The sequence below is a fragment of the Chelon labrosus genome, assembly GCF_963514085.1.
Source record: "Chelon labrosus genome assembly, chromosome: 14".
Taxonomy (NCBI): domain Eukaryota; kingdom Metazoa; phylum Chordata; class Actinopteri; order Mugiliformes; family Mugilidae; genus Chelon; species Chelon labrosus.
Window position 1 is genome coordinate 15,509,161 of NC_140347.1, and position 13,437 is coordinate 15,522,597.

The window sequence follows — 13,437 nt, forward strand, 5'->3', positions numbered from 1 at the left end:
GAAAAACAGAAGGTTGAAGTTGGATTGAAAAGTTCTTACACTCCTACACAAGGATGTTTTTGATTTTTTCATACAGCTGCTGATTTGCTTTATGAATCCCCGTGCGCAGAGACTGATAGACACATAAAAAAAAAATCCCACTTTTTATCTGTAATCTCACTTTTCAAAACACTTCTCACCAGAAGAATCCACTTCATAAAACCTGTTGCCCTGCATCAACTCCCTGGAAACCCAATTCCACCGCCTCCTCCTCACTTCCTTTTTTTATCCTTTGGAGACACACTGTACGTGACGGTCCTCGTGTTTTCCAGGTCTCACTTATTTCTCTTTTAACGTGACCTTTTCTCTTCACAGATCAGTCACGGCAACTGGTACAACACGGTAATGTATGCCAACCAGAACCTGAAACAGATGTGGTATGATACTATGTCACACCATTAGTGAATATGTTTCGAGTGCGAGTGGCCGCGGCGAGAAGAGAAACCCAGTCACGATCGTATAAATGTCATTTAGCTCTCATCTAGAAAGAAGCATTAGACAGTAGGGCGACTGCTTAACCAGATTACACACTTGCAATAAGGTCAATTGAATTTTTGCAGGCACTGATTTAAATATTTTTTTAATTCACAGCCAAATATGAAACGAAGGTGGAAGACTTAAAAGGTATTTCTTATTATATGATGTTTTCCATAAGGAGATTTAAAGTAATTAATAAAAGAACTAGGGATGCACCGAAATGAAAATTCTTGGCCGAAACCGAAAACAGAAAATGAAGAACCGAAAGCCGAAACACCGAAAGAAATTATTATGATAATTATTAGTAGCATTGCATTTATGGCTATGACTGTGTACTAACTTCACTAAAATCAAAAAAAGTGAAAAAAACAAAACAAAATGATGAACGTTTGTCTGTTTGTTTTGGAGGTGCAGCAGATAAATGATCAGACTAACATTTAAAACAATTTTTTTTTCTTCCCCCAATGCCTTCTCGATCTACCGGTCATCGCGATTGACGTATTGGGCACTCCTTTTACCCTGGCACCATCACTGGGGAAACTTCCTTGCTTGGATGTTTGGAGTTCAGGTGACATATTAAATGGTAATTGCTACGTCCACATGGCAGACATGCCCGTGCTGGCTGCGGTTTTTGCTTGCGTCATCACAACTTCCTGTTTCGGGCGTGTTGTTTCGGTGATAAAAGTCTTTCGGCCCAAAACCGAAAAAATGCACTTTTGGGCCATTTTCGGTGGCTGAATATTCGGTGCATCCCTAAAAAGAACCACTCAATGCATATAAAAATACTATTTTTGTTAATTTAACTTGATGCTACATCACCTGAATAAATTCATACAGAACATATAGGTATCCAAACATACTTTATTTTTGGATGTGTCTTCTAAATCACCAAAAAGTCAATTTTTTTGTTTCCAACTGCGCAAAAATAGGTCAAAAAACAGTCTGATAGTAACGGCCTGGTGTTTAGTTCAGGCTTTTTGTGTTTTAGTATCAGTCTATTATCGTTATTCTTCTCCACCTCAAATATCCCCAAGCTGGAGGAATGGGAAAACTTTACCTGGAGAGGGATTTTTGTCTCTCTAAACAGGGGAGGTGGAGTGAGGTGCCACTTATCAACCACTTATCGTCTTAATCACCCCCCCCCCCCCCCCCCCCAAAAAAAAAGTAGCGCCCTGACTCCCATCTTGACTCTAGAGACTGTCTTAATGTGTCTCTGCGCACCACTAATTGTGGAAAAGAGGATAATCTGAACAACATCCTCTAACTGCAGGTAACTGCTGGATCATTAACCCTTTACAGGGCGAGGAACCGTATTTGGCAACGGAGAAGGTAAAGGCCACATTCTCGGGTCAAATGTGGTCTGCAAGGTCCACCTCTGCATGAACACTGAGTATAACTGCTTTATTAGGTACCTAATGTACCTAATGTTGTCTAATGTGATAATGTGTATGATGACATGCGCCTGAATCAGCACTCATGTTCTAATGGTCTAAATACAACCACTTAAGGGCAAGTAAGGGCATTAATCTTGATTTTCTACATAAAGATGAACAATTTTGAAAGTAAAAGAAAGCAAAAAAAAGTCTTCTAACGTCCTACATTAACCCTTTATGGGGTGAAACACTTGGGAAATTGTAAACTTCAGCACCAGCGTATTATTGTAGGTCATAAGAAGACTTTTCTAACTATGTGAAATTTTTCAAATATTTAATTTTCATGTGGAAAAAAATCAAGATCCATATATGATTCCTTATCCTTAAGTGATAAACAAATGTAAACATGTATGTAGACCGTTAGAACATAACAGTAAGTGCTGATTCAGACACTTGTCAACATACACATTATCACATTAGACAACATTAGGACACTTCTTCATGGTACCTAATAAAGCAGTTATGCTCAGCGTTCATGCAGAGGCGGACCCTGCAGACCACATGTGACCCTGATGTGACCCGAGAATGTCACCTTGATCTTCTCTGATTGGCTGGGTGAAAACCACATGCTTCTAAGCCTCACCGAGAGGCACAGGGACGCGATTTAAAATGTGTTACCAAATATGGTTCCTAACACTCTAGGGCAGGGGTGTCAAACTGATCCGTGAAAGGGCCACTGTGGCTGCAGGTTTTCATTCCAACCATGCAGCACCCATGCAGTGGGTGTGGCTGGCAAGTTTTTGTTCCAATCAAGCAAGAGGACACCTGAAGTGACTGTGTGAAGGCAGTTCAGTTGATTGATTAAGCCAAGTCAGGTGTGCTGCTGCATGGTGAGAATGAAAACCTGCAGCCATAGTGGCCCTTTCACGGATCAGTTTGACACCCCTGCTCTAGGGTGCCCTGTAAAGGGTTAACAGACCCTAGTCATGTGAGTTTTCAGGTGGGCACCGGCCACAAATGTTCCTCATAAAAGCCTAAACTCCCCACTAGTCATTTAGAAATGATGCTGGTGAAATGTCTTCCAATGAAAACCCAAACAAGTCCTCAGAAGCAAATCATTAACCATTAATCTTGTGATGCGCTAATGGTTCATAGAGCCTCTGAAAAATAAACAAACAAGAGACGGCTGATGCCATCTTTCTGGCTTGAATCATTTACTGTATTTGAATTAAATAAATGGTTTTACGGTTTGGGAGGGGGACATGAAAGAAAAAACAATGACTACCACCGGATTCATCTTTGTAGAGAAGCGTTTCTACTTTCAGACCAAAGTGTTTCATTCAAGCTCGTGATTGTCTCTTTAATACAGCCAAGTGGCCGCCAACCAGTCTGACTGCGAGGCAGTGTACAGCAGACAGTACTCCTTAATGACAGTCAAGTGAGCCTTCTCCATGTCTTCTGGTCTTCTCTCCGTCTAGATCTGTCTCCTGTATCATATTCTACGCTATTAGCTGGATTCAGGTTTTCAGCAAGGCAGCAACAGCAACAAATGGACGCTCCGTAATCTGAACAGATGTCGCGCGTGCCGATAAAAACATATTTCCATCCACTTTCTAATATCAGAATAACTGCAATTACACTGGACGACTGCTTGTAATCTTGTTGATTCCATTTCGAGTTTCAGCTTCGTGTAACTGCCGCAAATTATTCTGAAGCATGGGCTCAATGTACACAGAAGAAAACCTAATTACAAGCAACTGGAGATGATTCACTGCTTTTAATTTCAGCAAACTGCAGTGAAGACAATGAGGCAGCCTTCCTCTAATCAAAATTACACCTCTGCCTGCAGCCGAGGAGATGGAAAGTGATATTCTGTCCGAGTTTGGGCATCAGATTTGCAGGAGCTGAGCATGTGTCTAGAAGGGACGTCTCCCCGTAGACCACACATCACGCCGCATGACCTCCGCATCATGTGGAGAGGAATCAACGCACTCTCCACTTAACGGTCCATTTACCCGGAGCTCCCTGGAAGACCTTACCAGTTTTAGCTTCTCCTTCTTCCGTTTGCCGGGCGCTGACCCGGAGGAGCTGGGGCCCGACTCCTGGCTCACCGCGTTGCCGTCGTCATCCGCCTCCCCGTCATCGTCGTCGAAGCACCACTCGGGCAGCGCCGGGGCAGGGGGTGCGTCCTCCTCGTCACCGTAGCGACGGAAAAGCTCTTTGAGGTAGTCTCCCTTGTAGATCCCCGGGGCCCGGGCCTGGGAGAAAGCAGCCACAGCTGCCTCGACGCTGATAAAGAGGCAGAAAACACACACGCGGGGCATCTTTAACAAAAGCTTCAGTCTTTGATTTGTTTGAGTTTCAGACTAGTAAACGGGAGTTAAATATTCACAGACTGTGCAAGAATATTGGTGATTTACCACTACCAGTACTACATATTAGTAGACTGAGGCATTAGCAGATCAGCAGCACCTACTCTAACAGATGTTGCCTCTTGTCTTTTTCTTACATCACAGTAAATTGAACATTTTAAGGGTTTCACACTTAAGATTAGAAAAAAATCCTGTCTCATCTGCAAACAAATTTATATAAATAGGAAGACAGCTGCATAGATACTGGATCAAATCCAGTATCTACTATGAACAGGTGCAACTCTCGTCCATTCATTCATCAGCTGTCACTGGGCGAGAGGCAGTCCATCGCAGGGCTTACTCTTGTCCATCTCATACAAAATGAAGCAGGTTATGCAAAGTTCGGAAAATAGGAGCAACAAACTCGAGCGGAACATCTGGTCCTGAGGAGGAGGCTGAGGGGGTGCACGCTGCACATCCTGGCTGGAAGTGGGGGAGAGGAACGTTTTATTTTGTCCTCCTTTGTGTTTTTCTCAACAAAAACACTTTTACTTGGAGCAAGAATAAATAAACTGCAAGTTAGGATGGATAAAATAGCTTTTTTGGGGGATTAAACTGCCTTTGATTTAACTGTATTTAAACACAGCCGGCACTGCTAATGAATCACCCACTTAATTTAGGCTTTTTGGACTCGTACAGTAACCTGGCACAGACGTAGACACCCCATTCAGATTTCATTATAGGGAGTGTTTCAACCTATACAGAGGAAAACAAGCAATCTGAGCCACTTTTGTTGGGATAAAAATTCAACTCAATGGCGCTCAGTATGATGCGTATGACTACGTCGCCCGCCAAAACACCAGAGTTCAGGCAGCTTCCAAGCTTATCTAAAGAAATACGTAGAGCACTTTATTGATGAAAGTGTGCATCGGGTTAATACTGGGTAGTTCGGGACATTAAGCCAAACGCATTGCCCCATATCTGCTCCATCTGGGTTCACCTGAAGGTCAAGTTGCTGGCAGGAAAAGTGGCGGTAACTCCTGTGCTTCCATCATACGTCAATCGACTACCCTATCTCCTCCATTAGTCATCAACTCAGTCCTGAAACTGGTTCAACCCCTTTAGCTACAGCCCAAGTCATAATCCACTTTACCAAGAGGCCATTCCCTGTCTGGCAACAGCCGCACAAAACTAAGCCAGCGCTCATAATTTCATAGTTAAATTATCTTGGAACACACGATACTCGATGGCGGCTGTAAGTGCTCTCAGAATATTAATTTCACAGGAAGCAGTAGGCAGTCGGGAGAGGTTTCATCCATCCTTCGTGCTCACAGCTTCCAGGGTTTCTGCTTTCTCAGACTGCCGCTCCACCTCTGACTAAAGACACATCCTCGCCCCTCCCGCTCTGCTCTTATGAATTATTTAGCTCAGTCGTTCGTAAACCAACCATCATCTTCTTCGCGAAGCTCCCCGTCGACAGAGAGAGTAACTTCTCGTGCCGTCATGCGGCAGCTATCAGGAGAAGACGGGTTTGGGTTTGAGCGCTCATGGGGGACTGAAACGGTAGAGTAGTGATGCGATCCACCGGTGAGTGGGGGGCGGGACTCCGGGTTGTGTGGGGTTTGCGTTATCAAGCAAGACTGCGGTATTGCGAGTGTTTGAAGCGTGTCGGCCCTTACCTCCAGTCCATCTTCTCCACCAGGTACGCACATATCAGAAAGCCTGTTCGGTTGAAGCCATGCGTGCAGTGAACACCTTTAAGAGAAAAGAGGGGAAAAAAACTGTCAAAAAAAAAGAAACTATCCATTTTTTTCCCCCCAATCTAGCGTAAAATGAGCGATAAATGTGCTTTAGCAAAATTTTATCCAATGTGATCTCCATCACATTTTCCTGCTTGAGATGAACGGAGTCTGCATCCGTGTATTTATCCAGGCCATCGAGTCGCACACTCAAAAGGGGACTCTCAGACAGATCCCCTCTTTCTCCTTAGAGGGGGGTCCTGCCTTTATACCCACATCAAAAAACCTGTCTGACACCTGCCGTCGTGCACAAAGAACGGACGCAGAGATTGATGAAACATTCAGGGAGGTGAAGAGTGAGTGAAAAAGGCACGGGAAAAACAAAAACAGAGGGGAAATTCTGCAGTTTGTTTTAGGGCAAAGTGGATTTTAAAGTGGATTTTAAAGTGGATTTTAAAGTGAAAAAGCCTCCGCGGTGACTAAAATGAGCCCCCTGAAGATTTGTAGTCATATTTCACGAAAACAAAAATGCAAATTTTGATTGAAATACAAAAAAAAAATGACACTTTCACAGACGAGCAGATGCACAGCAGGGTCCGAACTACACTAAATCAAACCATCTGACTCTCCTGCTTCCCCGGGCCTATAGGAAATTGGCCCGGCAACGCCAACGCTAATGAACCCGAAATTAACCGACGTCACAGGACGGGAATCACATTTACCGGCCCAACTGTCTCATTTGGACATGTGCGCTGCAGAGACAACAAAGCCTAATGACCAGCTGGCTAAAGACAGGACACGGCTGAGATGACATTCACACATTCTGCTCTTATGTCGGAGCAGTTCGGTTTTACAAGCCCGGCAGCAGTCAGTCGGTGGTTAGGAACAGATGTGGGCAGGACGAGGTGTAAGAGAGCACCCTGCTGCCGACAGCGTGAAACTGCAGCGCCGGTATCCTCGTGCGCCTGATAAGGCACCCCTGGGCTTCGTTTAGATGAAATGTATCACAGCAGAATATCATGACAAACTATCTTTGCACATAAGCTGCTTCAAAAGATAATAGTATTGTCTACACAAACAGTAGACAGTCATGAGGATCGGCCCACGCTATTGTTAGTCTAACAATTGGAGATTCATTCGCAGAGGTTTGTTTAGTATGCCTACGGGTGATTTTAGCCACGGCTGAAACAGCATTATTATTATTCTTTGTTCAGTGCTATTTAATTAGACACTGACCTACATAACGAGCGGCTGTAGCGTTGAGGTAACTGTGGATCAAATATTTGTTCCGTGTGAATAAATTTGCCTGCACTTTTGAGATCTTAATTAACGTGAAAATCTAATTTTACTGAATCATCGCAGACTAAAGGCGATCTTTCTTCAGACCAACGTAATAGAAACACTTTGAGATCTTTCTTTACAAGCAATAAACTGCAAAGGCAGGCCGAACAGCTGTCAGACACCATTTTAGAGTCTGAGGGCGTCAGAGGAAGGACACATGCAGCGTCTGCTTGAACAAATAGGTTGGGGGAGAACACATGCCGACAAATGAGAAATTTGGTAAAGCTCTCAAACAGGATTTCTGAGTTGCTCTTGTTTTCCCACCTCCAGTCATTCGGACTGTAATCTTCCTGAAATTCACAGGTTAGTTATTCACCAAATTAAATTTCCAAGTGGGCAGATTATTAAATTAGAAAATAAAATGACATGAAACTAAAAATCGCCCCACACCCTAAAGAAACAAGAGGTGAGGGACTGGGCGTGTTGACTCAGATAGCGGTCCAGTCGCCCAGCCCTGATGCACATACACCGATCAGCCACAACATTATGACCACTATCAGGAGAAGTAAATAACATTGACCATCTTCTGACAATTCAGTGTTCTGCTGGGAAACGTTAGGACCTGGCATTCATTCATGTGGATGTTACTTAGACATGTAGCACCCACCTAGACCAGACCAGACACCCCCACCCCATAGCAATGACACTCCTTGATGGCAGCAGTCATCCCCAGCAGGATGCAGCCTGACACAGACACAAAAACACTTTAGGAACAACTAAAAAAAAAAAAAACATGAAGAACAGCACAAGGTGTTGACCTGGCCTCCAAATTCACTAGATCTCAAACTGATCAAGTATCTGTGGCATGATCCACAGAGGCCCCTCTCCTCAACCCATAGGACCCAAAGGCCCCCCACTAACAACACCACAGGACACCCTCAGAAGGCCCATGTCCATTCTCTGATGAGTCACAACTCTTTTAAAGGCACAAAAAGACCTACACAACATTAAGAAGGTGGTCATAATGTTATGCCTGATCAGTGTATAGACATACTGTACATGCAGTAAGCCTGTATCAGTCAATATTTCAGTCTAGCTCTAATTTAAAACACACAGGAGCTCCAGTTTGCCTTCCAGATGAGCAGATAAAACTATTTCCGTATCCAATAAACATGTCAACACTCACCAACCATCATATTATTATTCATGACACAACTCATTAACTTCTTTCGTTATAAAGAAGGGTTACTGGGTTACTGATTAAATATAGCACGGCAGTGTACACAACAATACAAAAAACTGCCCACAACTAATTTATTCAGCCTTTTGATGCCCTTTCATCTTTAAATTGAGTCTTAACTGGGAGATCAGAGTTGTTTCTGATGGGAAAAACAACGAAGTTCAAACATGAGTTAGACTCCATCTGCTACATGGAGCTACTGGGTGACCATCCGTACCACAACTGGTTATAGTGGGATGAGTGTAGAATATAAAACATGCTTAGTGAAAGTGTGGACATTTTTAAATAAAGAATGTGATCCAACTCCTGTTGTCCACTTGTGGAGTAAGGCTGCTCTCTGCAGGACACGAAATGTAATGGAAATATTTCACCAGCCTGTTGTAGTCAACGGTCTTTTCTCCTCTGTGGTCTGCTGGGGGAGCAGCCCTGCCGCCAGCGACACCAGCAGACTTAAAACACTGATCTGAAAGGCTGGCTCTGTCACCGGCCGCAGACAGGAGGCTTCTGACACGGTGGTGGAGAGGAGGACACCGAACAAGCTTTTATCGACCATGGATAACCACCCTCTCCACCCACCATGCACCGGACAGACAACAGAGCACTTTGTCATCTAAAGGAACATTACAGGAAATCTTTCCCGCCTCAAGTCACCAGTCCTCATCTGTGCGTGAGAGATGACACTGGACTGATTGTAACTGGCACATTTTGCACATGGTAGTTTGTGTAATTTCATTCATTCGTTTTTATTTGCAATTTATTTTTATTTTTAATGTTCAAAAATTAAATTTTCTTGTAAATATTTTGTATCTAGATTGTTATAGACAATGGTAAGATGAGTTAGTCTGAGGTTATTAATCCAGTTAGGGATTAATAAAGCCAGTCAGAGATTAATAAAGCATCCATCCATCTAATAGGCCACCTTATTGCCGCACTCGATACGCAAACGTTAGAAATCATTCAGCTTTGTCTCTAGTTTCTGAAGAATTACCTTCCAGCTTCAGTGTAAGAGTTAACAGCGTATGTTTGTCAGTGCCATGCACAAACTGCAGCGTGCAACGGATGTTTATACATGAATAAACACAATAGCTGAGCATTAACCGAAGCGAGAACAAGCTTTTTAAAAAGAAATACAACAGTGAGAAACTGCAGGATTCTACGCGACCACAAGCAACACTATTATTTGGACATGAGGTCGCCTTTGAATCAAACATAATGTAGTCTAAGTAACAACATTAAACATTTAAAAACATGCAATTAAAAGGACAGAGAGGACCGCTGTTGTGAAATCAGGATGTCGCAGTGTTGTTTACGGAAACAAAGCGGGTACTTAAGATCCAGTTACTTAAAACACTGTGTTTCTGAAATGATGTTCATTTAGAGCTTCATACTGGGAGGAATAAATAGAAAACCGAGTCAAAACGGTGGCGTGACAAATCGTAAGAATAAAAAAAAAAATAAAAAATAGACATGTTACAGCTGAAGCAAAGCTGTTACAACGGACTGAGTGGATTATACACCGTGCAAACACATCTACGGCACCAGCTGCTTTTACACGCAAAGTCTGCTTTTAATCCATTTTCATAATCACATTGAAAATCACATAATCTGTGAGCGGAGGTGATAAACGCGGCATTTCGTGGATTTCAGTCACACTGATACAGTCTGACAGGCAGAGCTTCCCGTGTTCCAAATGCTTTACTTTTCACTTGCAGGAAAACGCTTAGATGACGACTTGTACGCTAAGCTCAGAAACGCTCTTAACTGAATTCTCACATCTCTGTCCTGGCGTTTAAAGTAGATTCTCTGGAACAGTCCATTTATTCCAGGATGTGTTTTCATGGCAGGGTTAAGGAAGTGATCATTTCCTAATATTTCATCTACAGTGTCTATTTAAAGTATTTAATCAACATCCAAGAAGGCCTGGGTTCTGCGATCGCAGCAAAGGTGCATCTACTAAATACTGACTTGAAGGTGAAAACTTATTTTACATTATATATTTTTATTGACTGAAATTCCTTTGTCGATATCCGCCTTCAGTTTGCCAGTAAAAACTGAAGTAATTATGAAAGTAATAAAAGGGGAAAACGCCAAAGGGGGTGACTCCTATTTATAGGCACTGCACTGGTCTTGGTAGCAAAAGCAAAACAAAAATCTAATTTAGTTAAAATGTTACAGACAGGTAGTGCGTCTGCTAAATCCCTTCTTATTCTCACTATAAAGTGAAAAAGCAAAATGATGTCCATTAACTGAATAAATAATCACGTAACACTTACCAATCAGTTCTGCAGGATTCTTGTCTATGAAGTGTTCACAGAGCCTGATGAACATCGCCGTTGTCTCTTTTGAAGGGGACTCGCCGTGACTGAAACGAACAGAACGACATGAGCCTTCAACACACGCGGCACCCATTCGAGAACTAAAACACGGTGAACCTTGACAATTAGCTCGGCTTGTGACTCCAGGTTTCCTCCTACCCTTTGCACTGAAGCTTCACATATTTGATCCCTTCTTTTTCAATGTCCCCGTGCTCGTAAAAGCGGGTGGTGTTCGTCAAATCCACGAGCAAACCCATTTTCACCTGAAGCGAAAGAGAAAAAAAAACAACACACACTGAGATGCTGGTTTTCTACGTCAGTTCAATACTTCCAGGGGTCTGCGTCGGGGTTACTTACTTTTAGGCTTTTTAAGAAGTTGGACAGCATGCTCGGGTGAAACCGGTTCTCCTCAGCGACTTGGTCGTCGTATCTGGGACCCAACATCGTTTTCATCGGCAGGAATTTACCTGCGAGAGAAAAATATAAGAAGCCTCGTATTAAAGCAACATAGTCTGAGTGGGTTTAGCTTTATTTTAAATGACTGTGTTTTGCGGTCGAGGAGAACAAACTGTAAAACCGTGAACAATTACCGCGATTACAAGATTTGCAGTTTCTTAACGAATAAGTAAAAACAAATATTTCATTCATCCATGACGTTGTAGTACAATAAATAAAATCAGTAGCACAAATCAAGGAATAAGTACATGCTGCGTTTGTGATAAATTAAGCATGACAAAGCACCCCAGTTGTGTTTATTGACACATCTAAGTTGTTTATGGGCCAATAAAACTCCCCACCCATTTGTGTGTGTACTACAGCTATTTTCTTTGAAGTGGCACAAATGGATCTCAAAGTGCCACCACCTCCAACTGTGCCTCGAAATTGAACGACCTGTCTAGACTCTGGAAAAAAAAAAAAAAAACGTGAGTCTGGCAAGGCAGTGTCCCAGTAAATGGATTTAATGGGAGAGCAACAAACCAACACACAGCACCATGCTCTCCATGCTGTAGCCCCGGTTTGTTTTGACACGTGATGCTTTGACTGCGAAGCTTGCCAACTCATTAGCGCTCTCTCTGCAGCACATGTTTCTAATGTGAAACTCAGACCACAGAATAAGCTTTACATAACTTTGTATCAGTATTAAGTGACACTAAATGCTGAAAAAAAAAAAAAAAAAAAAAGCACGCATGACCTAGCACCTTTGACAGCCCGTTAGCCACAGGTGCAAAGTTAGCTAAACAAGGCGCGCAGGAGAACACTGTACTGCCAACTTCCATTTAAAAATAAAGCAAATGAAGTCGGCCTCCACACAAATAGTAAACGTACATACAAAGTACAGACATTTCAGTTTAATAAAGTCGTTGCCGACTTCATTCATTCAGTCAGTCATTCATTCATTCACTGCTTCATCTAGACAAACTATTTGGGTGAACATGTATGCTAAGCTAGCTGTTTTGTATGACTAAAACGAGCCAGTATGCTACATTCTGCTCTATTTTACAAGATTTGGAAGATTTATAAGATATATATATATATTTGTATACATATAAATAATATTTTATGAGAGACAGCTGGTAAAAATACACACATGTTGTACAACAAACAGTTTCAGCAATACACGCAGCAAGCTAACAGCAATAGCACAAAGCTGGTAAATATAACCAAACATTTTTTTTTTTTAAAATGCTAAGGTGTTAATTTTCACACACCTGCCACAGGTTGCCCTCTTCTGGGACAATTGCGCCATCGAGGAGGGGGTCCGGTGTGTGACATGTTGAGGAGAGGTTGGTAACAACTGAGATCGTGTGTGACAAGCTAGCCCGCGGCTTCTAGATGCTATCCCCGCTCACACGCCACGGATCCCGGGGTGGTCGTTCACCCAAGCACCGCGGACTCGAAGGCCCTTTAGCTCCTAATTCAGGAGAATCATCCAACCTGTTTCAGCCCGATCAACCTACTGATGGGCCGGCAGGCGCTTCCATGAAGCATATGTTGTTAGAACACAGGGAAGATCAGTAACCGAAAAAGTGGTGCCGTTTGTCTTCCTTAAATCCAGATTGTTGTCAATTAGCTAGCATAATCTCAGTAGTCACCAAACCAGCTAGCTAGCATGGGCTAGCCTTCTTCTTCTTCTTGTTAATAGCTGTAGATTAGTCGACATGCCGGGTCCTGCTGCCCCCTGCAGGCACACACGAGAACGGGCATAACACCACAACAGGCAGGATTTCTACAAAAACGTTAGAATATTATTGAGGTATGTCTTTTTTGTGAATCTGAAGATTAATTTTACTTATACAATTTATAAATTACTGCATTGTGACTGCATTTGGATGAGTTTTCTGACTGTGTATGTTCTTATTTGTTACTAAGCACTAATTAATTCCTACTGTGACAGTCTTGTTGTATCATGTGTATCTTATCTTATCTTGGACTTTCCTTATGAACATGTGTTGTTGTTTTATTACTCTTGAGTTAATGCCAGTGGGTGCTATATTAATAATATTATAGCTAATAAAAACAAGCACGAATGCATCTACACATTGTATAATCTGAGTTTGAAATGGATCAGCAATCATATTGAAAACACTGTGCACTATTTATTTTATATTTTTGAAATACACT

At 42.5% G+C, this 13,437-nt stretch overlaps 1 protein-coding gene across 1 annotated transcript in view; it reads right to left on the bottom strand.

Annotated features, from left to right (window-relative positions):
• rngtt (RNA guanylyltransferase and 5'-phosphatase) overlaps positions 1-13,201 on the bottom strand; it is a 99,886-nt gene extending 86,685 nt beyond the window's left edge. Inside the window, exons 1-6 of the mRNA XM_084559936.1 lie at positions 12,525-13,201; positions 11,173-11,282; positions 10,975-11,078; positions 10,774-10,862; positions 5,920-5,995; positions 3,929-4,178 (exon numbers count right to left, since the gene is read on the bottom strand). Coding sequence (XP_084416062.1) covers positions 3,929-4,178; positions 5,920-5,995; positions 10,774-10,862; positions 10,975-11,078; positions 11,173-11,282; positions 12,525-12,588 — 693 coding nt within the window. The 5' untranslated portion in view covers positions 12,589-13,201. The remainder of the gene's footprint in view (positions 1-3,928; positions 4,179-5,919; positions 5,996-10,773; positions 10,863-10,974; positions 11,079-11,172; positions 11,283-12,524) is intronic.
• Positions 13,202-13,437: the final 236 nt, after the last annotated feature.